General features: G+C 41.5%; 1 protein-coding gene across 3 annotated transcripts in view; it reads left to right on the forward strand.

Moving 5' to 3' along the window:
- Nucleotides 1–25,878, forward strand: part of GRAMD1C (GRAM domain containing 1C) — a 110,658-nt gene that overhangs the window by 58,965 nt on the left and 25,815 nt on the right. For all 3 annotated transcript variants that reach the window (XM_023551783.2, XM_023551784.2, XM_064281474.1), the window contains exons 7-10: nucleotides 5,402–5,520; nucleotides 8,479–8,611; nucleotides 12,029–12,191; nucleotides 23,809–23,946. In XM_023551783.2, the coding sequence (XP_023407551.2) occupies nucleotides 5,402–5,520; nucleotides 8,479–8,611; nucleotides 12,029–12,191; nucleotides 23,809–23,946 (553 nt within the window). The remainder of the gene's footprint in view (nucleotides 1–5,401; nucleotides 5,521–8,478; nucleotides 8,612–12,028; nucleotides 12,192–23,808; nucleotides 23,947–25,878) is intronic.

The following is a 25,878-nucleotide window of genomic DNA, read 5'->3' on the forward strand; positions in this document are numbered from 1 at the left end:
TCTCATCCAGTCACTTTTATATCATGTTGATTCTACCATATTTTAGTGAGTAACTAATCACACTATAATAGCTTGTCATATTTAACTTTACTTAAGAGTGTCTCATATCCCGACCACCACTGTAAAAACTCATGAAAAGGTTACATACAAAAAGAAACAATATTTGATGGTTACGAGGGAGGGAGGGGAGGGACAGGGACGGAAAAACACTTAATAGGCAATAGATAAGTGGTAACTTTGGTGAAGGGTAAGACAGTACGCCATACTGAGGAAGCCAGCACAGCCTGAACGAGGCAGGACCATGGTAGCTCCACAGACACATCCAAACTCCCCGAGGAACTGAATTGCTAGGCTGAGGGCTGTGGGGACCGTAGTCTCAGGGAATATCTAGCTCGATTGGCATACAGAGTTTATAAAGAAAATGTTCTACATTCTACTTTGGTGGGTAGTGCCTGGGGTCTTAAAAGCCTGTGAGCCGCCGTCTAGGATACTCCACTGGTTCCGGCCCTTTGGGAGCAAGGAAGAATGAAGAAAACTAAAGACATAAGGGAAAGATTAGTCCAAAGGACTAAAGGACCACATCTATCACGGCCTCCACCAGACTGAGTCCAGTACAACTAGATGGTGCCTGGCTACCACCCCTGACTGCTCTGACAGGGATCATAATAGAGGGTCGCAGACAGAGCTGGAGAAAAATGTAGAACAAAATTTAACTCAAAAAGAAAGACTAGACTCACTGGCCTGACAAAGACTGGAGAAATCCTGAGAGTATGGCCCTCGGATACCCTTTGAGCTCAGTAATGAGGCCACTCCTCAGGTTCACCCTTCAACCAAAGATTGAACAGTCCCATGGAACAAAACAAGACTAAAGGAGTGTACCAGTCCTGGGGCAGGGACTGGAAAGTAGGAAGGAACAGGAAAGCTGGTAACAGGGAACCCAGGGCTGAGAAGGGAGAGTGTTGACATGTTGTGGAGTTGTTAACCAATGTCATACAACAATGTGTGTACTGTTTGATGAGAAACTAGTTCGTTCTATAAACCTTCATCTAAAGTTAAATTAAAAAAAACAAAACACAGAGTGGTAAGCAAGGAGCTTAACTTGTACATCATTTTATCCTCTTTAGCATCTAGTGCAGTGATACACATTTGATAGGTACTAAGTAAATGTTTGTTGAATGAATGAGAGGTAGTCTTGCCAACAATTGCTTCAAGTGTTATATTAATGTTACGTTGCTTAATCATGTGATTAACCATCTATAATGTTTCTAGAAGGAGCCCTGGAGGCACGTTGGTTAAGCTCTCTGCTGCTAATCGAAAGGTTGGCAGTTCGAACCCCCCAGCTGCTCCCCTGGAGAAAGGTGTGGCAGTCTGCTTCTGTATAGATTTCCAGCCACGGAAACCCCATGGGGCAGTTCTACTCTGCAACAGGATCTCTGTGAGTCGGAATCAACTCGACGGCTATGGGTTTGGTTTATTTTTATTTTTTGGTTTTAACGTTTCTAGAAATCAGACCATTGGTTATCATACTGTTACTGTTTTTGTTTAGCTACGTAATGCGTGAGTTTGTTGTATCTGATGATTTTAACACTGACCATACTACCTACACAGAAAGAACAATCTGAACTTTATTGTAAATAAAGCAAAGGGAACTTTCTGGAATCTAGTGTCTTGCATTTTTTATTTTAGGAAGATACAACTTAAAATAAAATTTACTGGTATATGTTGTTATTGTTAGGTGCCCTCGAGTTGGTTCCGACTCCTAGCGGCCCTATGCAGAACAGAACGAAACACTGCCTGGTCCCGAGCCATCCTTACAATCGTTGTTATGCTTGAGCTCATTGTTGCAGCCACTGTGTCAGTCCACCTCGTTGACGGTCTTCCTCTTTCCCACTGACCCTGTACTCTACCAAGCATGATGTCCTTCTCCAGGGACTGATAGCTCCTGACAACATGTCCAAAGTATGTAAGATGCAGTCTCACCATCCTTACCTCTAAGGAGCATTGTGGCTGCACTTCTTCCAAGACAGATTTGTTCCTTCTTTTGGCAGTCCATGGTATATTCGGTATTTTTTGCCAACACCACAATTCAAAGACATCAATTCTTCTTCTGTCTTCCTTATTCGTTGTCCAGCTTCCACATGCATATGATGCAATTGGAAATATCGTGGCTTGGGTCAAGCACGCCTTCGTCTTCAAGGTGATACCTTTGCTGTTCAACACTTTAAAGAGGTCCTTTGCAGCAGATTTACCCACTGCAATGCATCTTTTGATTTCTTGGCTGCTGCTTCCATGGCTGTTGATTGTGGATCCAAGTAAAATGAAATCCTTGACAACTTCTGTCTTTTCTCCGTTTATCGTGATATTGCTCATTGGTTCCGTTGTGAGGATTTTTTGTTTTCTTTATGTTGAGGTGCAATCCATACTGAAGGCTATGGGCTTTGATCTTCATCTGTAAGTGCTTCAAGTCCTCTTCACTTTCAGCAAGAAAGGTTGTGTCATCCGCATAATGCAGGTTGTTAATGAGTCTTCCTCCAATCCTGATGCCCCGTTCTTCTTCATATAGTCCAGCTTCTCTGATTATTTGCTCAGCATACAGATTGAATAGGTATGGTGAAAGGATACAACCCTGATGCACACCTTTCCTGACTTTAAACCAATCAGTATCCCCTTGTTCTATCCAAACAACTGCCTCTTGATCTATGTAAAGGTTTCTCATGAGCACAATTACGTGTTCTGGAATTCCCGCTCTTTGCAGTGTTATCCATAATTTGTTATGATCCACAGAGTCGAATGCCTTTGCATAGTCAATAAAACACAGGTAAACATCCTTCAGGTATTCTCTGCTTTCAGCCAGGATCCATCTGACATCAGCAATGATATCCCTGGTTCCACGTCCTCTTCTGAAAGCAGCCTGAATTTCTGGCAGTTGCCTGTTGATATACTGCTGCAGCTGTTTTTGAATGATCTTCAGCAAAATATTGTTTGCGTGTGATATTAATGATATTGTTCTATAATTTCCACATTCAGTTGGGTCTCCTTTCTTGGGAATAGGCATAAATATGGATCTCTTCCATCCAGGAAGCTACCTTCCATATTTCTTGGCATAGATGAGTAAGCACCTCCAGTGCTGCATCTGTTTGTTGAAACATCTCAGTTGACATTTCATCAATTCCTGGAGCCTTGTTTTTTGCCAGTGCCTTCAGAGCAGCTTGGACTTCTTCCTTCAGTACCATTGGTTCCTGATCATATGCCACCTCTTGAAATGACTGAACATTGACTAATTCTTTTTGGTATAATGACTCTGTGTGTCCCTTCCATCTTCTTTTGATGCTTCCTGTGTCGTTTAATGTTTTCCCTGTAGAATCATTCACTATTGCAACTTGAGGCTTGAGTTTTTTTCTGCAGTTCTTCAGTTTGGGAAATGCCGAGTGTTTTCTTCACTTTTGATTTCCCATCTCCAGCTCTTTGCACATGTCATTATAATACTTTTCTTTGTCTTCTCCAGCCACCCTTTGAAATCTTCAGTTCTTTTACTTCTTCAATTCTTCCTTTTGCTTTATCTGTTCGACATTCGAAAGCAAGTTTCAGAGTCTCCTCTGACATCCCTCTTGATCTTTTCTTTCTTTCTTGTCTTTTCAATGACCTCTTGCTTTCTTCATGTGTGATGTCCTTGATGTCATTCCACAACTCGTCTGGTCTTTGGTCACTAGTGTTCAATGCATCAGATCTATTCCTGAGATGGTCTCAATTCAGGTGGGATATACACAAGGTCATATTTTGGCTCTCATAGACTTGCTCTGATTTTCTTCAGTTTCAGCTTGAAGTTGCATATGAGCAATTGATGGTCTGTTCCACAGTCGGCCCCTGGCCTTGTTCTGACTGATGATATTGAGCTTGTCCATTGTCTCTTTCCATGGATGTAGTCAATCTGATTTTTGTGTGTTTCATCTGGTGAGGTCCATGTGTATAGTTGCGGTTTATGTTGATGAAAGAAGGTACTTGAAATGAAGAAGTCGTTGGTCTTGCAAAATTCTATCATTCGATCTCTGGCATTGGTTCTGTCACCAAGGCCATATTTTCCAACTACTAATCCTTCTTCTTTGTTTCCAACTTTCCCATTCCATTCGCCAGTAATTATCAATGCATCTTGATTGCATATTCGATCAATTTCAGACTGCAGCAGCTGATAAAAATCTATTTCTTCATCTTTGGCCCTAGTAGTTGGTGTGTAAATTTGAATAATAGTCGTATTAACTGGTCTTCCTTGTAGGCGTATGGATATTATCCTATCACTGACAGCATTGTTCTTCAGGATACATCTTGAAATGTTCTTTTTGACGAGGAATCCAACACCATTCCTCTTCAAGTTGTCATTCACAGCATAGTAGACTATATGATTGTCCAATTCAAAATGGCTAATACCAGTCTATTTCAGCTCACTAATGCCTAGGATATCGATGTTTATGCGTTCCATTTCATTTTTGGTGATTTCCAATTTTCCTAGATGCATGCTTTGTACATTCCAGGTTCTGGTTATTAAAGGATTTTTGCAGCTGTTTCTTCTCATTTTGAGTCGTGCCACATCAGCAAATGAAGGTCCTGAAAGCTTTACTCCATCTACGTCATTAAGGTCGACTCTACTTTGAGGAGGCAGCTCTTCCCTAGTCATCTTTTGAGTGCCTTCCAACCTGGGGGGCTCATCTTCCAGCAATATATCAGACAATGTTGCACTGCTATTCATAGGTTTTCACTGGCTAATGCTTTTCAGAGGTAGACTGCCGGGTCCTTCTTCCTAGTCTGTCTTAGTCTGGAAGCTCAGCTGAAACCTGTCCTCCATGGGTGACCCTGCTGGTATCTGAATACCGGTGATATAGCTTCCAGTATCGCAGCAACATGCAAACCCCCACAGTACGACAAACTGACAGACACATGGGAGTTACTGGTATATAAGGTTTTAGAATTTATTAAAATCTTTGGATTGGGTAATGGAGTAAGAAGATGGATTCGGAGCTAACAGCGAGGATGCTAGATGGTGATTCTGTGGTCATGACAGACTGGTTGGATTATAGAATTTAAAATGCAGATTAGCAATTGCTAGAAACTTTGACAAAATGATTTTATTAAAAGAAATTTTAAACCATTTGATTGCTCATTCACACTAGTTATTGTATTACACACTTTATAAACATCATTTTATCTATTCCCCATAACCACTCTGTCAGGTAGGTTTCGTAATCCATTTTTTCAGATACAAAGAAGTGAGATCTAAAAAGGTTAAATGACCACCAAAGTCATACTGCCAGAAGCACCACAGCGGTCTTTCTGTCTTCAAAGCCTAGGTTTTGAATCACTGTGTTATACCGTTTTTCCTGTGCTCGGTGTAATTGTGCCATCATTCTAGAGCCTGACCAAGCGGGAATTCTGGCAGCTGGTCCAGCAGAACTATGGCCCGGAGCTAGGCTTAAATGCTGGAGAAATGGAAAAGCTGTCACTGTCAATTGAGGATAACGTGCGGCCGAGGTATGGTAAAGTGCTTTTAATCAACCCAGATTTGTTTTAGAAGCTACTAATTCAGAATTTCTTTTAATTCACCCTTGGGTGAAACTTGCCTCTTTGTTCCCTGCGGTGGAATGGGATGAAAGGTGGGAACAGGGAATATTTAATAAACAGGTAAGGAAACATAGGACAGATAAGGAGTCCTGGCTGCACAGTGGTTAAGAGCTCAGCTGCTAACTGAAATGTCGGCAGTTTGAACCCACCAGCCACTCCCTGGAAGCCCTACGGGGCAGTTCTGCTCTGTCCTGTAGGGTCGCTATGAGTCCGGTTGACTCAACGGCAATGGGTTAAGGAAATATTAACTATGTAGCTGTGTTACCTAGGATTTGATTGTTGTTAGTGGCTGACAAGTTGATTCCAACCCATGGTGACCCCAGGTGTGCAGTGTAAAACTGTACTCCATAGGGTTTTCAAGGCTGTGACCTTTTGGAAGCAGTTCACCAGGCCTTTCTTCAAAGGCATATCTGGGTGAGTTTGAACCTCCAGCCTTTTGGTTAGGAGTACCACGTTTATAGCTTGGCTTTAGTAAAGCTTTTCTTAAGGATCTGGAGCTAGTGAAATCTCTGAGTTATAGATAATGGTAGAATGAAACGGATAGCAGGCATTTTCAGGGATTCACAGATAGCACAGCTTTTTCTCAAGGATCCCCTTGCATAGCGCTTGGCATGTGGTTGACACTCAATAAATATTGAATGCATGAATGAAAGGAGTTTATAGAACTGTGGGGCAGATAAGCCATGCATGTAAATAATTATGATTCAAGGTAGAAAGTAATAAAGGCCATCAAGGAAAAACAGATAATGTAAGAAAGAAATTAATGGTAGAGAGATTATTTTTGACCGACGGGGATTCATTTGGAAGAGTGGACATCTTTATCAACCTGTACAAGTAAAGGTGCCTTTTGACCAGTGGTAACTGAGGCCACATCAGTTAAAACAACTACAGGTTACACACAAAAATTCTACAGCAAACACCACGCTACCTGAAAGAAGCCAGCCATTAAAGACCCCACACGGCATGATTCCATTAACATGAAGTGGAGTCCAGAATCTCTAAATCTGGAGAGACAGAAAGTAGATGAGTTGCCAGAGGCTGGGAGGCTGGAGAAATGGGGAGCGATGGCTAGTGGCTGTGGGGTTTCTCTTTGGAATATGAAAATGATCTGAAATTAGATAGTGGTGCTGGCTGCACAGCTCTGTAAACCACTGAATTGCACATTGTAAGTGGGGTAGATTTTACGGTGAGCTTTATGTCACTAAAAGTGTTAGAAAGTACTCCATAGCAAATACATCTTAAAACAGAAACCTTTGGCAAGTGTCAGCGTGTGCACCAAATTTTACTTACCTAGGTATCCTTCCAGTTATGCTGCTCCTGTTTGTCTCGTCTCTGTTCAGCATCAGTATTTTACAGTCTTTTTTTACATGGTTGCACATGTATCTTTTATAAGTTCTCTTTAAAGCTGAAAATTTCCATTGAGCCACTCCCCTTTTAAAGTTTACTAGCCTCTCTCAGGTACTGGACTTGGATAGAAAAGCAATGGTCTAATACAAAGAGCCTTGGATTGTGGTAAGAAGACCTGGATTCTAGTCTGGACTTTGTCACCAAGTGGCTGAGCAACCTCAGACAAATCTCTTAACCTTTCTGGTCCTCAGTTGACTCATCTATAAATGAGGCAGCTGAACTAAAAGATCTCCAAGCTGTCTGCTGATGTGAAAATCTGAGTCTTTTAAGAAGGAAAGAATAAATATTTTTGACCAGCTGCAGTATACATACTCTTAGGGCTAGCCTTTTAAGGTCATCAGCAAAGCTGCTGTTTTCTTCCTCTGGTGCTTGAGTGCTTTCTCAGAAAAGACATGGTAGGGGCCTCATGCCGCTTTCTACACTTCCTCCCCTTCTTCCAGTCTCTGAGAAAAGCGTATCTGTTTCAAAAGCCCATTTCCTCAGCTCTGCTGCATCTTCTTTCCCGACCCCTTCCTCCCTTTCCCCTTTCCTCCTTCCCTCTCTTGTTCTTTTCCCACACTTCACCTCCACCCTTAAAATCCTAAAGTACAGCTACTCCACTGGTGGGCTAGTCTCTGGGAGCCCTGCCATTCTGGCTGGCCCAGGAGTGACTTGATAGCAGTATGATTTGGGCAGAATAGAATAGGACTGAAAGGCTCTTTAGCTTCTCTATCCCTTCCTCAGAGTAATATGGCTTAAAATGTCAGACTGCTACTTTACTTCAGGGGCAGAGCTTTAAGTCTGTAAGAAGCAGTGGCTATATGGGAGTAATAGTGAGAGCAAGACTGAACCCTGGAGAAGGTTGTGTTTCTTTTACATTTAATAGACTTCCTTTTCATTCCCCGAGGGAGGAAAAGCAGCTCCCAGGACACTGTAGTCTTGGCCCTATGTTCACTTGAAAGCTGTTTCTTAAACCTTGTTCTTAGGGATGAGAAGAGTGAGAAGGGAGCTTGGACTGATTGACGGGCCCTGTGCTCCGACATCAGGAGCCTTCTGGAGGAATGTGCCATCTTAGTCAGGGCCGAGTCAGACAGGGAGATCTCAGACTGCCTTCTGGTGCTGGCTGGTATCCACATCCACCCTGCTCCTTTCAAAGCCTGGTGGTTGTCTACACACTGAAATCTAAGCAAGCAGTAGTCATTCAGTTAGTTGTTATTGTGGCCACTTGTACTTGGTTAATTTTTTAATGGTTTCTGAAATTTGCAGAATCTCATATGAGCACATCTTATTTTCAGAACTGAAGTCCATTTGCATATGATTTAAGAAAACAGCCTTGGTGTAAGTAGAGGCTTGTCATATCACAGTGATGCGTTTGTTGTCAAAATGCTTTATAACGAGAAAGGTGCTCCATGAGAAGACCAAGTCATTTTTTGGTGTGGATGTGGCCTTGTTTATGTTTCTGTAATGATGTGTTTCTTTCAGAAGTCCAGGAAGAACCAGCTTAGGTGATCCTGGGGAGAGAGAGGAAAAGTTATCCAACTCAATCAGTTTTAGCCATGAATCAGTGAGCCAGGTTTCAGAAAACGAGTCATTTAACGGAGAAACACCAAAAGAGGTTAGTATGTGATAGCCCTTTTAAAGTATATCTGACACCACCATGTGTTAATCATAATATAAGACCAAATAAAAATACAATGTACAAAATCTTTAAAAACTTAAGACATCAGGCTGTTACTTTATTTTTGAAGAGTTTTAGGTCTACAAGCAGCAGCAATTACACAGGAATAATATGTGGTTTTGTTCCGAGCTGAATAAGGTACAGACCTACCAGACAGTTCCCTGAGTATCAGTCTCTAAGGCAGATAAACATCCTAAAAAACAAAATGAGATGGAGAAATTCGTCTGCTTTGAGGAGTGGGATGAGAGCTCTGAGCAGCTTACTTCAGCAACAGTAAGCCCGAAAAAACCTGTTGCCATCAAGTCAATTCCAACTCATAGTGACCCTCTAGGACAGAGTAGAACTGCCCCTCAGGGTTTCCAAGGAGCACCTGGTGGATTTGAAATGCCAACCTTTTGGTTAGTGGCCGGACTCTTAACCACTACGCCACCAGGGTTTCTCAGTGGCAATACCAGAAACCCACTGCCGTCGAGTCGAGTTGACTCCAACTCATGGTGACCCTATAGGACAGAGTAGACCTGCCCCATAGAGTTTCCAAGCAGCGCCTGGTGGACTCAAACTGCCAACCTTTTGGTTAGCAGCCGTCACACTTTAACCACTATGTCACCAGGGTTTCCTCAGTGACAATAGGTGCTTCTCAATTGAACTGCCTTCTAAAGCAGGTGGGTCCCGTTAACTACTGGGCTTTTTGGTTACTTAGTTTATTACTCTATTTTTTTGAGTATCACTATAAGTGTGTAGATTTTTATTTCAGTGATTTTCATTCTCTTGGAGTCATTCTATTTGCTACCCAGTTTGCCCTTCTTTGCCAATGGAAACTCCTTCAGTTTTTCTCCTTTGTCCTTTGACATGACCAGTAATCCCCGATGGCTTCCTTTCTTTCTGGTGCAACAATATGTCCCAGGCACATTTTGTACACTTCCTGCCCCAGACTTAGAACGGGCCACTTTCTCAATGAGCCATAGTTCGTCTGAGTGGAGAATGGTATTTAGAGACCACATTCTCAGTGCTAAGGGTGCTCCTACTCCAGAGCTTTTGTTCTGCTCTTTGGGATGCAAATTTGGGGCCTGAAGCTGAATTTCTTTGTTTACAGCAGGGCTTTGGAGCCAGACTGCTTATCTTTAAATCCTACCTCTGCCACTTAGTGACCTTAAATAAGTTAACTTAATTACATAACCTCCCTATACCTTCTTTTTCTCCCCTGTGAGATGAGGACAATAATACCTCATAGCGTTTTTGTAAACATTAAATGAATTAATATATGTGAAAGTGCATAGAACAGTCCCTAGCACTCATTCAGTGTTCAGTAACCATAAGCTATTATTATAATTGATGGTGAATCTGCGTGTGGCCAGCAGTGGTCCTCTTCTATTCTCCTTGTGCAGCTACTGGGATCTCTTCTGAGTAAATGTTGGGAAAACATTGAAATACAATATATTTATGTGAAAGGCGACCAAATTATCAGCTCGTCTCAGGCGACCGTCATCGTCTATGTCCATCTGATTCCGTCTTGTGGATTTCTCTAGAGCCTGATCATCTAGAGACCCTTAGGGACTTGTTAGTGGTGAAGGATGGTGATTCTGGGTGCCGATCTCTTTGTACTCACTAAGAAAACCAAAGCACTTGATTTTGGGGAAGTACCAAGACTGGGGGATGTCTTGCCGTCTCTGTTCTTTTACCAAAGTCTGACTTTAAGGACTGAGGTCTCAGAACTACTAATCTCTACTTGAGTTTTTCTTACAGCCTCCCTGAAATGCTCTGTACCTGCTCTTGGCATAGTTAACTCAGTAAAGGGAAAGAATGTAGAGAAATGATTTAATGCTTTAAGACCAGCCATACATTCAGTGAGGTATAGATGTTTTCAGGTTGTGGAATACAAGCAATACAGAAGTCCAGTCCTCGTTTTCCTTTCCTCAGGAGCAGCCTGGTGAGATCTTAGATGTCAACACGTATCTTATGTCACTTACTTTGCTGCATTTTCACCTGCAGCAAGTATTAGAAATAACTTTTCCTCAAAGTGTAAATAGTTTTTTTTCAAGTTATAAAATTAATATTCTTTTTAAAAATTCAGGAACTATAGAAAAGTATAAGAAGAAAATTAAGATCACCCAGATGCCAACTACTCAACGACAGTGACTCGTAGTTTTCCTACAAATACCTATCTATCTTGTATCCCTTCTCATGAGAAATATATCTTAATTAGCAACAGAGCTAATAAAGTATGAAGCTAAAGAGAAGTTTCCTCTGCTTTGCATCTGATAAAGTGACCTGGATCTGCTAAATAAGTATGTTGGTTTGTAGTATGGAACTCCCAAGTAAATCAAGGCTTGAATTTTAGCAGTAACCTCTGCTCAAAGAATCAATCCTGTGGCTAAGATAGTACGTGCAATCCTTTAATAAACCATGTCCTGGGTCCCAGTTGTTGTTCTGCTCTCGGAGTGGCTGGTGGAAACCTGAATCCTCCCTGGAGCTGCTTCTGCTGTGGAGTGCTGTGGAGGATCTCGTGGGGCAGGAAGTGAGAGGATTTCCTTTGTGCTGTTTGCTCTCTTTCGTCTGGTTATAACTCTCAGTCACACAGACAGTGCAAGAAAGTAGTTTTTGTACAGTTTATAGACATTTTTCACACTGTCCTGTTAAGCCTCATTATAATCCTTTGTTACTTGAATACTAACATAGCAATGGCATTCATACTTTAATGCCTAACATTCAATTTATTGTTAAAATGACATGTCTCTATTTAAACCATTCCTAGAAGGTATAGAGAGCATCATATATTGGATTATTTTAATGGCTAACTCCTTAATTTCTTAATAGTAAAGCCAGTGGTATTTACTACGAATAGCAAGAGTTTACTATGAAATTGATTTCTCTTATACTATCCTCTCTCCCCTACGGTGCTCTTATGTGACTTTTTCTATTTTCTTGTCCTTTCCTCTTCAGTTACTGGTCTTAAGAGATGGGTGAGCTCTTCCTTGAGGTGACGAGGCAGGAATTAGCTGGGAGACACCTCTCCCTGTCACACCCCAAAGAACTGATGGCTCCATTTTTTTCTTCTCTGCCCCTTTCCCCTTCTGTTTAGGTGATGCATCTAGCGCTAACTGCCTATGTTCTTTTTATTTGATTTCTTCATAAATTCCATCTTTATAATTGAATAAGAAGATGAGTTTAGAATGGTGTTTCCTATGTACCAATGTCTTAAGTACTGAAATTTAGCATCGATGGAAATGTGATGCAAACACATTACAAAATGCTGTAACTCTTTTTCAAAGTGTTCTTATTATTAAAGCTCTCGCTGTAAAATCGAAGTCTGTAATCTGTTTTTTAATTTTTAAACTTTTTTTTCTTGCCTCTTAGGGGTTAGGAAAAGAGGGGTCCCAAAGCAAGAAATGGATCAAGATAAACCCTTCACTGACTTCAGAAAAGAAGTTACGTAGAGTGCCGTCAAAATCATTGGACTTAAATAAGAATGAGTATCTTTCCCTGGACAAAAGCAGCAGTTCAGATTCTTTTGATGAAGGTAAAGAATTTCTTGTAAACTTTAATAACTTTTCAGTTTCGTCTTTGGGTGGTTATCTCTTCATTAGGTGTGTACAGATGGAGAATTGTGTTAGGTATAGTCTCACTCTATCAAGAACCAAAAAAGTAAAGTTACAGAAAATAGGGGAAGAAGCTGCTAGCCTTCCCTCATCTCCCCTTCCTTCAGAAGCCTGGAATTTGATAATCTCTGTCAGGTCTAGCTTTTAAAATCCAAAGCGTATGGTGATGGAGATGGAACAAGAGGAATGGAAAAGCAAATACGCTAATTAAAACCTGCCTGCCCACTTCTATGTGCCGGGCATTTAAGACATATTAAGACATAAGCTCGTATTTCCTATGTGAGATGGCCCTTGAGTTCATCTAGGTGGTGGTGGTTGTGTGCTGTCAAGTTGATTCCAACTCATAGGGACCCTGTAGGTTACTCCTTCATTTTACTGAGAGGAAAAATGAGATCTAGATGGGTTAAACCTAAAATCATGCAGCTACTTAACTACAGGGCTAGGATTAGTGACCACGACACCCAGCTCTGTGTTCTTTTTCATTAACCCCAGAGTTTATTTAATTTCCCAGATTCTTTTTTTTTTTCTCTTTTTTTTTGAAGGAAGCACCTTAGCAAAGACTGCTCCAGTTAAGCCTGTTTGTGTATAATTTATTAAAGCAAGGAGTAGTGGGGGAGCACGCCAAGATGACTGTTAATTTAAATTATGGGGAAGCTTCCTAAAGGGAGTAAAGAAGCTTCTCAAAAATTCTAGAAGTCTTCCAATCAGTAAATGGGGTTTTAAAGAAATGTAACTCACTGATGTTACTCAGAAGAATATTCAGCTCTGTGTGTGTGAAGACACAAGCTTTTGGCTTTGAAGCGGTTCTATTTTAGAATAACGGGGTGAGTTTTTGAAAGCAGGACCGTGGACATCATCATAGTACTTGTGAATTCCATTTGTTTTTACTGCAGTCAACTTCCATTTAATTTCAGTCCCTTTTGGAGGAGCATGCTATAGTTGAAATGGTTTAGAAAGACGAATGATAATAACATTCTATATTACATTAAAAGCAACTTTTTTGGTTTTAGAAGGCCAAAGGGATTTAGCTTAATTCCAACGTAATGAAAATATTTATCAGAATCATGACCCAGCAGCTCTTGGAATTTCAAAAGTATCATATTCTGGATGATATTTTTATCACATGTTCTGTATTGTAATCTACATAATCTATGTAAATATCGCGTCTTGAGTGGCCTCAGCAAATAGCACCCATTCTTAACCACCCAAGTTATAACCAAATTGGGAAAAAAACAAAGAGCAGGCCGGAGAGAGATGATGGTATCACCTCTAATGCTAAGTGTGGTGAAGCTGAAGCACATGGGTGTGTGTGAGAGACCCTGGGTTGTTGAATGAACCGTAGACTGAGACAGACTGACCCACAGCTGCAGGCAGTGCTTGACCGCCACCCCAGGCACCGGGGAGATTGTCCCTGGAGAAGCAAAAGGACAGAGATGTGCCAACCCTGCCCGTTGTGCTCGTCCATATTTACTAATCATCTCCCAGTGAGTGGCGTCAATAACGGGGTAGAGAGAGGCCGCAGTTACCCTAATTCAGCTCCCTTACCTTGGAAGGAATGAGGGGGAGGCATCTCCACTGGCATTACACATAACACACAGTGAACGGTAATACTGAGCATCTTAGTCATCTCGTGCTGCCATAACAGAAATACCACAATTGGACGGCTTTAACAAAGAGAGATTTATTTTCTCACAGTCCAGTAGGTTACAAATCCAAATTCAGGGCACCGGCTTCCAGGGGAAGGCCTTCTCTCTCTGCTGGCTCTGGAGGAAGGTCTTTGTCCTCAATCTTCCTCTGGTCTAGGAGCTTCTCAGGTGCAGGAACCGTGAGTCCAAAGGATGCGCTCTGCTCCTGGTGCTTTTATCTCTTGAGAGATAAAAGGTGGTACAGGCCACACCCCAGGGAAACTCCCGTTACCTTGGATCAGGGAGGTGATCTGAGTAAGGGAGGTGTTACAATCCCACCCTAATCCTCTTAACATAAAATTACAATCACAAAATAGAGGACAACCACACAACACTGGGAATCATGGCCTGTCCAAGTTGATACACATTTTTGGGGGGACACAGTTCAATCCATGTCACTGAGTTAGTCAAAGTAAATCAGTTCCGAACCACTTTATGTAAATGTAAGTTTACTGTATTAACGTGAGTCTTCCCTAACTTAAGATTCAGTTTTTAAAACATATTTTAAAAACCTCCGAAGCACATGTGTTAGTTTGCTACACCGCTGTTAGGACTAAGAAAGAGATAAAAGATTAGTGTTTCTTGTGTTTCAGATTCAAGATATATGCTATAAACACTATAATTGTGTTACCTTCTTGTAATCACCAAAAAAGAAAAAATAGAGCGATGCAAAAGTAGAGAATATAATGAAAGTAAAAAGTAGTTGTTCAAAGGGAACTTGTATAGTAAGTATGTTCTCTCTACTTTTTCTAGTTGAGTACCAGTAACCTGGGCCTTGCCATACTTACTAAGTGGGCGTTTTAAGGAATTTTGTTTTTTTGAAGTTGTAAGATTATGGACATTGAAGTGAGTGAAGTTGGAAGACACTGGGAAAGGGCAAGAGGAGTGACTGCTTTCAAATTTCAGGAAAGGTCATAACACCAAAAGGTTCCTGGTACACCCTTACCCTGCTAGCGACGCTGGGAGTATCAGTAAAGGGAGCACTGTAGTGGTTTGTACCTGTCCGACACGACTGCATTTGCTAGTCCTGTTATTGCTTAGATTAGACCTTGGTTGGGGAACACCGAAGTCTCTTTACCTAAATGAAAATCCCTAAAAACGCACATAAAAATCCACTAGCTCCTAAAAGTCATAGAATGAGTCGAGAAGACAGGCATTGAGTTATTTTGAAGAGATTGTTGGGAGGAAATTTTTTAAAAGGCCTGAGCCGCACAGGTAACTAGACTTGTCATTAGGGTTGTTGACGTTGTTGTTTCAGTATGCAAGCAGGGCGTGAATTAGTTAGACCCGGCCCGGATGAGCTTACGACTTTGGGGAGGTCTGCCCTAGCACCCAGTGGCCAAATATGTTACCGATGCCAAGACAAGGAATTGTTGTCCTTGTTCTTTCTCATCTGCTTTTTTAAAAGAATGACACTTAAAAAGTAGTTTCATTTTTGATTTCTTATTAAACTAATGTTAATGATAAGTTACATAAAGCATAATGCTAAAACTCATATAAATCCTACAAGTACCTGGAAAGAAAGGACGACGGCGGTGCGGTTTCTGTGTTGTGTACACACCTGGAAAGAAAGGACGACGGCGGTGCGGTTTCTGTGTTGTGTACACACCTGGAAAGAAAGGACGACGGCGGTGCGGTTTCTGTGTTGTGTACACACCTGGAAAGAAAGGACGACGGCGGTGCGGTTTCTGTGTTGTGTACACACCTGGAAAGAAAGGACGACGGCGGTGCGGTTTCTGTGTTGTGTACCCACCTGGAAAGAAAGGACGACGGCGGTGCGGTTTCTGTGTTGTGTACACACCTGGAAAGAAAGGCCGACGGTTGTGTGGTTTCTGTGTTGTGTACACACCTGGAAAGAAAGGACGATGGTTGTGTGGTTTCTGTGTTGTGTACACTCCTGGAAAGAAAGGACGATTATGGTATAGTTTCTGTGCACAAGTGAGCCCTGATAACACGTGGCTCTGTGCTGGTGCACCTTAAAGACCGTGAGGCTTTACAACAGTAAGAGTTTGCATGTAACATTCAGTCCTTTGTTTGTGGAGTTTTACGTAAAGTGTGTGGAATGACCACTCGTTCTTATCACTAGATAACAAATAACTGCTCCTGCTGCTTTCCCAAAGCAGTTCCCACACCTTGGGTTTATCATACATGTTAACGGGGGCATCATAAGGAATCTGGGCAGTGCTGGCTCAGTAGCAGAATCCTTGCCGTCTGTGCGGGGGACCTGGGTTTGATTCCCAGCTGGTGCACCTCATGTGTAGCCACCACCTGTTTGTCAGCGGAGGCTTGTGTGTTGCTTTGATGCTGAACAGGTTTCAGTGGAGCTCAGACTCAGATGACTAGGAAGAAAGCCTGGCAACCTGCTTTTGAAAATCCGCCAATTTAAACCCTATGGATCCTGGTGACCCAATCCCCATGTAACTGGTCATGGGGATGGGGCAGGTCCAGGCAGCGTTTCCTTCTGTTGTCCGTGTGGTCCCCGTGAGTTAGGGGTCACCTTGACAGCAGCAAAGAACAACAACATAATCTGAGTTTTATTTTCTTGAAGTTGTGTGGACACTTGAAGTCAGTGAACACTGGCAAAGGTCACAAGTAGTAACCGCCCAGTGGAAATGTGCGTGTGGGCTGAGGGAGTAAGGTGGGTGGCAAACTACTTTAAACCAAACATCACGTTATTTAAAATGATAGTATTTTGATCCGCCATTGTGAACAGGCTCAATGAGAAAATGAAAGGATTATTTTTGTCCTTTCCTGCCACCCCTAGGCTATAATCTTTGGGAGGGGGGCACTGGACAGTATTGATCTAGAGACTCTTCTAGGTCCATGTATCCCTGAGAGGGACCAACAAAGCGGAGCATCATGACATGTCTCACAGAGAGACCTAAAATTACCTCCAGCCCAGTCCCTTCGATGTGAAAACTAACTGAAGCCCAGGTGGGCGAAGTTAGACTGGAATCTGCTTTGACTGCCTCCTTCAGAGTGCTCTTACTCTCCACTGGGCAGTTAGAACCCACCAAGATTGAAAGATGCCCTATTCAGGGACATTTTTCTGTGCTTCTAGAAATGGTTCCAGGCTCCCAGCTGATGAACAAAAATCGCTAAGCATTGTATTACTATCTGTTAAACTGTATTACTAATTTAAGCTCTGCGGTGTGATAAGTCACAGACTAAGCTACAGAACTTCTTTGTTTATCTAAAGGGCGGTTGGTGATAGACTAACCCCAGCCTGTACTGTATGGCCAGTTTTGGGGAGGGGCTCAAAGCACCAGAGAAGATGCTAGGAGTTTCCTGGAGAATGAAGACCAGCTGACAAAATGTCTCCATACCCACAAGTACAAGAAAAGTATGGTTGTATTTTTTGAGGATATACCATTCCTGATATTATCAGTATTTGTTTCTTTCACCTGCCGTGCTCTGTGATGCCATGGATAGTCTTGTGAAACATCTACCACAGAAGTAGAGCCGTGAGTGGAAGCTGACAAGCTGGCTGAGGGTGTGAGACACCTGGGCTCTGTCAGGGTGACAAACCTAAAATTGAGCTTGGCATAGCTGGGGCTAGAACTTGGTCTGACAGGGTTACCAAAGTCGTATGTACTGAGAATGGAAGCTGTCTCTGAAGCAAAGGTTAATCTGGGGAAGGGCACATAAAAATGGCAAAATTGGAATCCCTCTATAGCTGACAGAACTAGATGAATTAGAGGCAAAGCCAAGCAAAGCTAACCAAGAATCAGAGCATCTCAGGTCGCTTGTTAATTCAAAAAAGTAAGGGTAAACAGGCCTCTGAGGAGAGCAGAGAAAAAGCACAGCACAGACTACGGAGGTCACGGAGGTGCAGCGTGAGGCTAACCTAGACACACTTACCTGCGTTGGATTTTCAAACAGCGTTCCATACTGAGCTTGGTTTTTCAGGCATGAAGAACACCTCCAATCTGAGTCATAAACAGCAGGTCACCAGTTTTTAGAAAATGAAAGATGTAACAAACTCTGTGTCCTTAGTCACTCAAACTCCAAACCAACTGCTTATCTACCTAGCGCAGCTTTCACGGGCCCTCAAAGCCCTGCCAGGCTGTGGTTTCAGTTTCATTTATATCCAGGGACTTCTGGATTTGTCTGCCTCACCTTTCCCACTATTTTCATTGTTCACTTTCAAAATGATATGTTTGAAATAATATGTCTTCTGTATTGGAAATAGTAACCAGTTAGTGGGTTGAGCAAATACCACCTACCAACTTAATTTGTTACAGAAATACTATTGATGATGTAATTTGGATGTTATTGTTAGATACCATAGATTTCAACTCAGAGCGACCCCATGTGACAGAATAGAACTGCCCCATTGGGTTTCCTAGGCTGTAATCTTTATGGAAGCCAATCACCAGGTACTTCCCCTGTGGAACTGCTGGGTGGGTTTGAACTGCCAACCTTTCAGCTCAGTTAGCTGCTGAGCGCTTAACCATTGTTCCACCAGGGCTCCTTGTCATTTGGATAGGAGGCTTTGAAGCACCATAAATTTTATAAATGAGTAACTCCAGGTAGAAATAGTTTATTTCACATTCTTACTTCCTCAGACAAATTTACATACAAGAGATGACATTGTCGTGGCTGAATTGTACATGTAAAAATTGTTGAATTGGCAAATGTTTTGGTATTTTTATCACATATACACACACAAAAGATATTATTGTTATTTTCTGACATATAGTAAATAGTGAGGCCACAAATTCACTTTTTATCAGTCATAATTCAGAACATCTTATCTACTAATGGAGTTTAAATGAAATATGAAAATACCATATTGAAATACTTATATGATATATAATTTGTTTCTTTTGAAATATGAACAAAGAGCTTGCTTTTTTAAAAAATTATAGTTTCTGGGACTCCTTGGGAGAAATGGCTGATGCCAGGGCTGGGGCAGGGAAAACATTAGATGAGTCTGGAGCATCTTGTATTGCCAGAAAACAAGGAAGTGCTGAAAAACAAACAAAAAGGATGCAGGATCAAACCCGAAAGAGCTCCTAATAACCAAATCAGGTAATTTGAGCAGCACGATAAATAGAGTAATAGATTACAATACGAAGAATGAAATAACTATCCTTGAGTCCACACAGATTGATATGGATTGAATTGTGTCCTCCCAAAATATGTGTCAACTTGGCTGGGCCATGATTCCCAGTATTGTATGATTGTCCTCCACTTTGTCATCTGATGTGACTTTCTTATCTGTTGTAAATTCTACCTCTATGATGTTAATGAAGGAGGATTAGAGGCAGTTATGTTAATGAGGCAGGACTCATTCTACAGGATTAGGTTGTATTTTGAGTCAATCTTTTTTGAGACAGGAAAGAGAAACTCAAGCAAAGAGGAAGGGGATCTCCTACCACCAAGAAAGAATAGCCCGGAGCAGACTGTGTCCTGTGGACTGGGGGTCCCTGCACTGAGAAGCTCCTAGACCAGGGTAAGATTGATGACAAGGACCTTCTCCCAGAGACAACAGAGAGAGGGCATGCTCCATTTGCTGGTGCCCTGAATTTGGACTGCTAGCCTCCCAGACTGTATGAGAATCTCTATTTGTTAAAACCATCCGCTTGTGGTATTTCTGTTATAGCAGCACTAGACAACTAAGACTGATATAAATAAATTATTGAATAAATACGTAAATGGAGGAGGAAGCACAAACCTTTCTTACAGAATTTCAAATAATACACAGTGAAAGCTGAGAGCCGGAACTTGATGGGACTGCCTTGTTTTTCCAGGTCTCGAAAGTTTTCTGCCTTTGACGGGGTGCAGTCTTACCACTTTTCTGTCACTAGTTTTAGTCAAAAATATTTGAGTTTCCCTTCTCTGATAGGTTTCCACCTTACACAGGTTCCAGCCTTCACAGGTTTTAGTTAGTAGATCTCCACCTTCCGGGAAGTGAAGCCTGATTCTCCTCCCCTTGAGCATGGGTTCAACTGACTGAGTCATTCCTAACGAGTGGAGAGTAGAAGGTAGAAAGTAATAACTTTACGCTGGGGAAACTTGCCAGACAACACCTTAACCAAGTGATCAAAGCTCATCATCCTAAATCCTGTTGACCTCATGTCCCCGCTGAGTTTGACGAGAGGGCACTTCATTTCTGTGGTATTCTTTCAAAAACTCTATAACCTCAGTCTATTCGGGAAAAAATAGCAGACGAACCTGTATTGATGGGCATTTTACAAAGTACCTGACCAGTGTTCCTCAAACATCTCAAGGTTATAAAAAACGAGGAAAGACTGAGAAACCGCCATAGACTTGGAGGAGATTAAGGAGACATAGCAACTTTATACAACATGGTATTTTGGATTGGGTCCTGGTACAGAAAAAAGAAATTACTGGAAAAAAATTTGAGTAAAGTCTAGTTTGTTGTTGTTGTGTTCTGACTCATAACAATTCTGTGGGACAGAGTAGAACCGTCCCATAGGGTTTCCAAGGTTGTAATCTTTGTGGTTGCAGATTGCCAGGTGTTTTCTCCTACAGAGCCACTGGTGGGTTCGAACCACTCACCTTTCAGTTAGCAGCCGAGTGCTTAACCATTTTGCCCCCGGTGCTCCTTAAGTCTAGTTTAGTTAATTGTAAATCTAAAATTATTACAAAATTAAAAGTTAAAAAATTTGTGATTCAAAATTCAAAGTGCTATAAATAAAAATACATCTTAAGATATTTTTAACATTTCCTATAGTCATTTTTTCACTATTTACCACTTGTTAGGTACCGGAAACCCTGGTGGCGTAAGTGGTTAAGAGCTATGGCTGCTAACCAAAAGATTGGCAGTTCGAATCCACCAGGTGCTCCTTGGAAACCCTATGGGGCAGTTCTACTCTATTCTATGAGTCAGAATCGACTCGATGGCAGCAGGTTTGGTTTTGGTTTTTATTATGTACGAGATACTGATGCATGTCGGTGTTTAAAAGTGAGGTGGTCCCCACTTGCATGGAACTTAGAGTCTAGTGCAGGAGAGAGTCAATAAACAAGTCAACAAGCCCGTGAAAACGTAATTAGAAAATCAGGATAGATTCTGTGAAGGAAATAAACAAGATCAACAAAATTACCAGTAGTTGTTTGCTTTCTTTGTGATTATTTGAATTATTTTTACAGTGAACATGTATTACTTCTATGTCAAAAAAAGCTACTTTCCAAACCTAAGTGCCCTTTTCACAAAACCTTAGCAAATTGCCTAGGTTCAGTGATTCATTTTTATACTGAAGGAGCCATTATTCCAAGTTGCACTCAGTAGTTTTTGCCTGTACGTAATATTGTTGTAGGGAGAAGGTAAATCAAAATCTACCTGATATCCCTAAGCTCTTTGTACCTGTAGCAAAATAGAGAATCATAAGCCATTTGTCATGGATTGAATTGTGTCCCCCCAAAAATGTGTGTATCAACTTGGTTAGGCCATGATTCCCAGTATTGTGTGGTTGTCCTCCATTTTGTGATTGTAATTTTATGTTAAGAGGATTAGGGTGGGATTGTAACACCACCCTCACTCAGGTCACCTCCCTGATCCACGGTAAAGGGAGTTTATCTCAAGAGATAAAAGGAAAGGGAAGCAATCAGAGAGCTGAGGACATCGTACCACCAAGAAAGCTGCACCAGGAGCAGAGCATGTCCTTTGGACACGGGGACCCTGAGCCTGAGAAGCCCCTCGACCAGGGGAAGATTGAGGACAAGGACCTTCTTCCAGAGCCAACAGAGACAGAAAGCCTTCCCCTGGAGCAGATACCCTGAATTTGTAACCTACTAGAGGTGTTTTTTTTTTTTAGAGGTGTAGTGGTTAAGTGCTACAGCTGCTAACCAAAGGGTAGGCAGTTCAAATCCGCCAGGCGCTCCTTGGAAACTCTATGGGGCAGTTCTACTCTGTCCTATAGGGTTGCTATGAGTTGGAATTGACGGCATTGGGTTTGGTTTTTGGTTTTTTAACCTACTAGATTGTGAGAGAATAAACTTCTCTTTGTTAAAGCCATCCACTTGTATTTCTGTTATGGTAGCACTAGGTGACTAAGAGACCATTTAATGAGGGAGAAATAGGGATAGTGGAGGCAAAGCTGGAGCTACGAGAGTTTTTCTGATTCTTAGACCATTGCCCTTTTGCTTTACCAGACTGCTTCCCTTGGATTAATATTGACAGATGCTTTACCCAGCTAATTATTAGAGCTTGATTTCTGAAGTATGGGAAGCTTTTGTCACAGTTTTCATGGGGTACAATCTTCAAATAATAAAAAATAATTTCAGTCCTGAAATAATTAAAATTTCAGATTGGGTTGTGTCTTAGTCAGCTAGTGCTGCCATAACAGAAGTACCACGAGTGGATGGCTTTAACAAAGAGAAATTTATTTCCTCATGGTAAAGTAGGCTAAAAGTCCAAATTCAAGGCGTCAGCTCCAGGGGAGGCTTCATCTCTCTGTCGGCTCTGGAAGAAGGTCCTTGTCCTCAATTGTCCCCTGGTTGAGGAGCTTCTCAGGCAGAGGGACCCCAGGTCCAAAGGACTCTGCTCCTGGTGCAGCTTTCTTGGTCATATGATGTCCCCAACTCTCTGCTTGCTTCCCTTTCCTGTTATCAGAGATAAAAGGTGGTGCAGGCCACACCTCAGGGAAACTCCCTTTACATGGGATCAGGGAGGTGACGTGAGTAAGGTTTGTGTTACAATCCCACCCTAATCTTCTTTAACATAAAATTACAATCACAAAATGGAGGACAGCTACAGAATACTGGGAATCATGGTCTAACCAAGTTGATACACACATTTTTGGAGGGACATAATTCAATCCATGACAGATTGCTTTAACACTATTTCTTTCACCCTCCTAGGCTTCTATTCCTTGCCTTTTTTTTTTTTTTTTTTAATTCTTCTAAGTTAAACTGCTGGTAGTGTGAAGTAGAGGTTAAGTATGTGTGCTGTCGCGGTGGAGTGGGTTCAGACAGATTCCGGATCTGTTACTCAGTAGCCATGGAACCTTGGCAATTCACTTCTCTCTGTGCCTCAGTTTCCTCATCTGTACGGGGGAGACGATGGTCATACCTCTTACAGTATTGCTGTGTGGACAAAATGAGTTAACACTTGTAAGGTTCTTATCACAATGTCTGACAAAGAGTAAGCACTGTCTAAGTACCGGCGGTCTTGTATGCAGTTTCCAGGGCATCCGAGAAGCAATGAGCAGGTATTGCTTCTTCGTTTGTTATCCCTAGTTTTCAATATCATTGTCATTATCAAGGTCCCCAACAATGTAATATTCCACTGGGCATTATTTAGCTTAGAAGAAAACTTTTCAGAAGAAGGGTTTCTTGGTTCTTTCAATACCTGATATTATTGAGAATAGGGTGTGAGTAGGGTGATCCTTGTCTCAGGGGGGTCAGCATGAAGTCGAGTAGAATCATTATTAGGCTAGCAAGCTCGTGCGTGCAGCAGACATTATAGCTGCTGATGACTCAGTATTTATTGACTGTGTGAGCGCCTAGAATAGAACCTACTGATTGCTGCGGTAGATACTACTTTATGTGTCTCAGCATTGCCCTTGTCACTTTTGAAATACCATCCAAGGTCCTTTTGAGTGATGTATTGTGGAAGTTTGATTTGATTCAGGCTAAATATTTCTACATCTTATGGGTTTCAGCAATTGGAATGTTGATCATCCATGGTTTAATTAACCATATGTATAATTACGTATAGTTACATAGAGCACATATGTATATAACTCGAATTTTGAATTTTGATAGCGTGAGGGAGTGTGCTGAGCACTTTAATCACATTTAAAAATTATTGTGTGCCTCCCCGAATAAAGAAGAGCTTTCATTGGTTCCTTCTCCTTTTTTCTGTGTTTTTTCTTCCCCCCAGAAAATATTCCTGAGAAAGATCTTCAGGGAAGACTTTATATCAACCGTGTTTTTCGTATCAGCGCTGAGAGAATGTTTGAATTGCTCTTCACCAGTTCGTGCTTTATGCAGAGATTTACCAATTCTAGGAATATATTAGGTGGGTTCTTCTCTCACTACCTAATGACAAATTTGGGAGAATTTTGTTATCATTAGAGGGTTAAACTGATTTATGTTGTCAGGGAAAAGGTAAATTAGATGTACTTTGATTTTATTGTGGTGTTTTATAAGGGGGTGTTCCAACGTGTTAGTTAAATTCACATATAAATAGTGTAATTGTTTAATTAGTCAGATCCTGCCTATGACTACTCTATTGAATCAAAGTCCTGACCCTTGAAAACGGCATTTATTCCTTTAGCTCAAAAGGGCTCTGTTGTGAAATAACTGGGTATGGTAGATACTGGTGAGAATAAACTGGTACAACCACTTTGTAAAATTGTTTGGCAGTATCTACAGCTGAACATATGTGTTCTCTGTGAATGTGAACAGTTACACTCCTGGGTATCTACCCATCACAAACGTGTACATAAATGTACGCTGAGTAACGTTCTACAGTGCTCGTAGCAGTGTTATCCCTAATAGCCAGCAACTCAGAATGGCCCCAAAGTCTATCAGGAATAGAGTGGGTAAACAAACTGTGTGTTCACACCAAAGAATATCATATAGCAATGAAGAAAAAAAAACCCAAAAACCTACTGCTACTTTTAACAATATGAGTACATTTCACAGATGCATGTGAAGCAAAAGAAGCCACACGTAGTATAGGTCCGTACTACATGATTCCCTGGTGGCACGGTGGTTACGTGCCAGGGCTGCTAACCCAAAGGTCAGCAGTTCAAATCCACCAGGCGCTCCTTGGAAACCCTGTGGGGCAGTTCTACTCTGTCCTGTAGGGTCGCTATGAGTCGGAATCGACTCGACGGGAACAGGTTTTATGATCCCATTGAATAAAGTTTATTTAAAAACAGGCAAAACTAATTTGTGGAGATGAAGTATCAGAATAGCGTGGTTACTGTTGTGGAGATGGGGAGGGGCTCCTGGGATGCTAGAAAGTTCTATATCTTGAGCTGAGCAGTGTGCACAGGTGTGTCTCCTTTGTGAAAATTCGTGGGACTGTCCACTTGAGATTACGGTGTTTGTGGTGTGGAAGAAATACCGCAAAAGTTCACTTAGGACGTTAGTTAGAAGAAGGCCTTCACTGCTTGCGTGTTAGTAGTTTCTGTTTTGCTGAATGTCTCAAATACAATTAAGTTAATTTGAAACTCCATTTAATCTGATATTTCAAGACACTTTATACTTTGGGAGCATACAGTTTGGCTTGCTGTATAAAATTAGAAGACAATAGTAGCAGAGATTTTATAAGGTGAGTCATTTGACATAAGTCAAAGAGAAGGTTATTCTGTAGTCAACTGAAAGGTAGTTTATGATCCAGGCATTTTATTAACCACTAGATAGTATTCTTTATTTGCAGATTCTACATAAACATAGTTACATATTTATAAATTATATTGTTGATATAGATTCTAGTTAGAAAAAAACTTATTATTCAGAGTCAAGTCCCAAAGAAATTTCGAGTTGATAGCTATTAATTGAATTGTGGTTGTATTAAAAGTTTCACAGTTTTAAAAAACCATTTATTTTATTCTGATCCATGGAGTTTAAGGACCTGGAAGATGTGACACAGAAATACCTTTCTCTTCACTCAGTAGCTCGTATTTGGCTTTGCACATCTGTCCTGAATCTACTTTGCATTTTCTTGCTATTCCTTTTTCACCTGGAGACTTCATTCTCCAGGGGACTTGAATACATTATTTCCCTTTGCTAAGATGATGCCCCTCTATGCGCCACCGTTTCTGTGGCTGAAAAGGCCCACTAGGAGCTGGTGTGTCATTCTGCGCTGGCACTAGGCAAAGCTTGTTTTTGGGTCTCCAGCTGCCTTTGTTGTCTGATCTCACATCTGGCGTCGGTATGGATGTGGGTGACCGTGTCTGACGTTATAACTGGTTTTGGGAAGCAGAGGCTAAAACAGAGT

Source organism: Loxodonta africana, chromosome 1 (assembly GCF_030014295.1).
Source record: "Loxodonta africana isolate mLoxAfr1 chromosome 1, mLoxAfr1.hap2, whole genome shotgun sequence".
Classification (NCBI taxonomy): domain Eukaryota; kingdom Metazoa; phylum Chordata; class Mammalia; order Proboscidea; family Elephantidae; genus Loxodonta; species Loxodonta africana.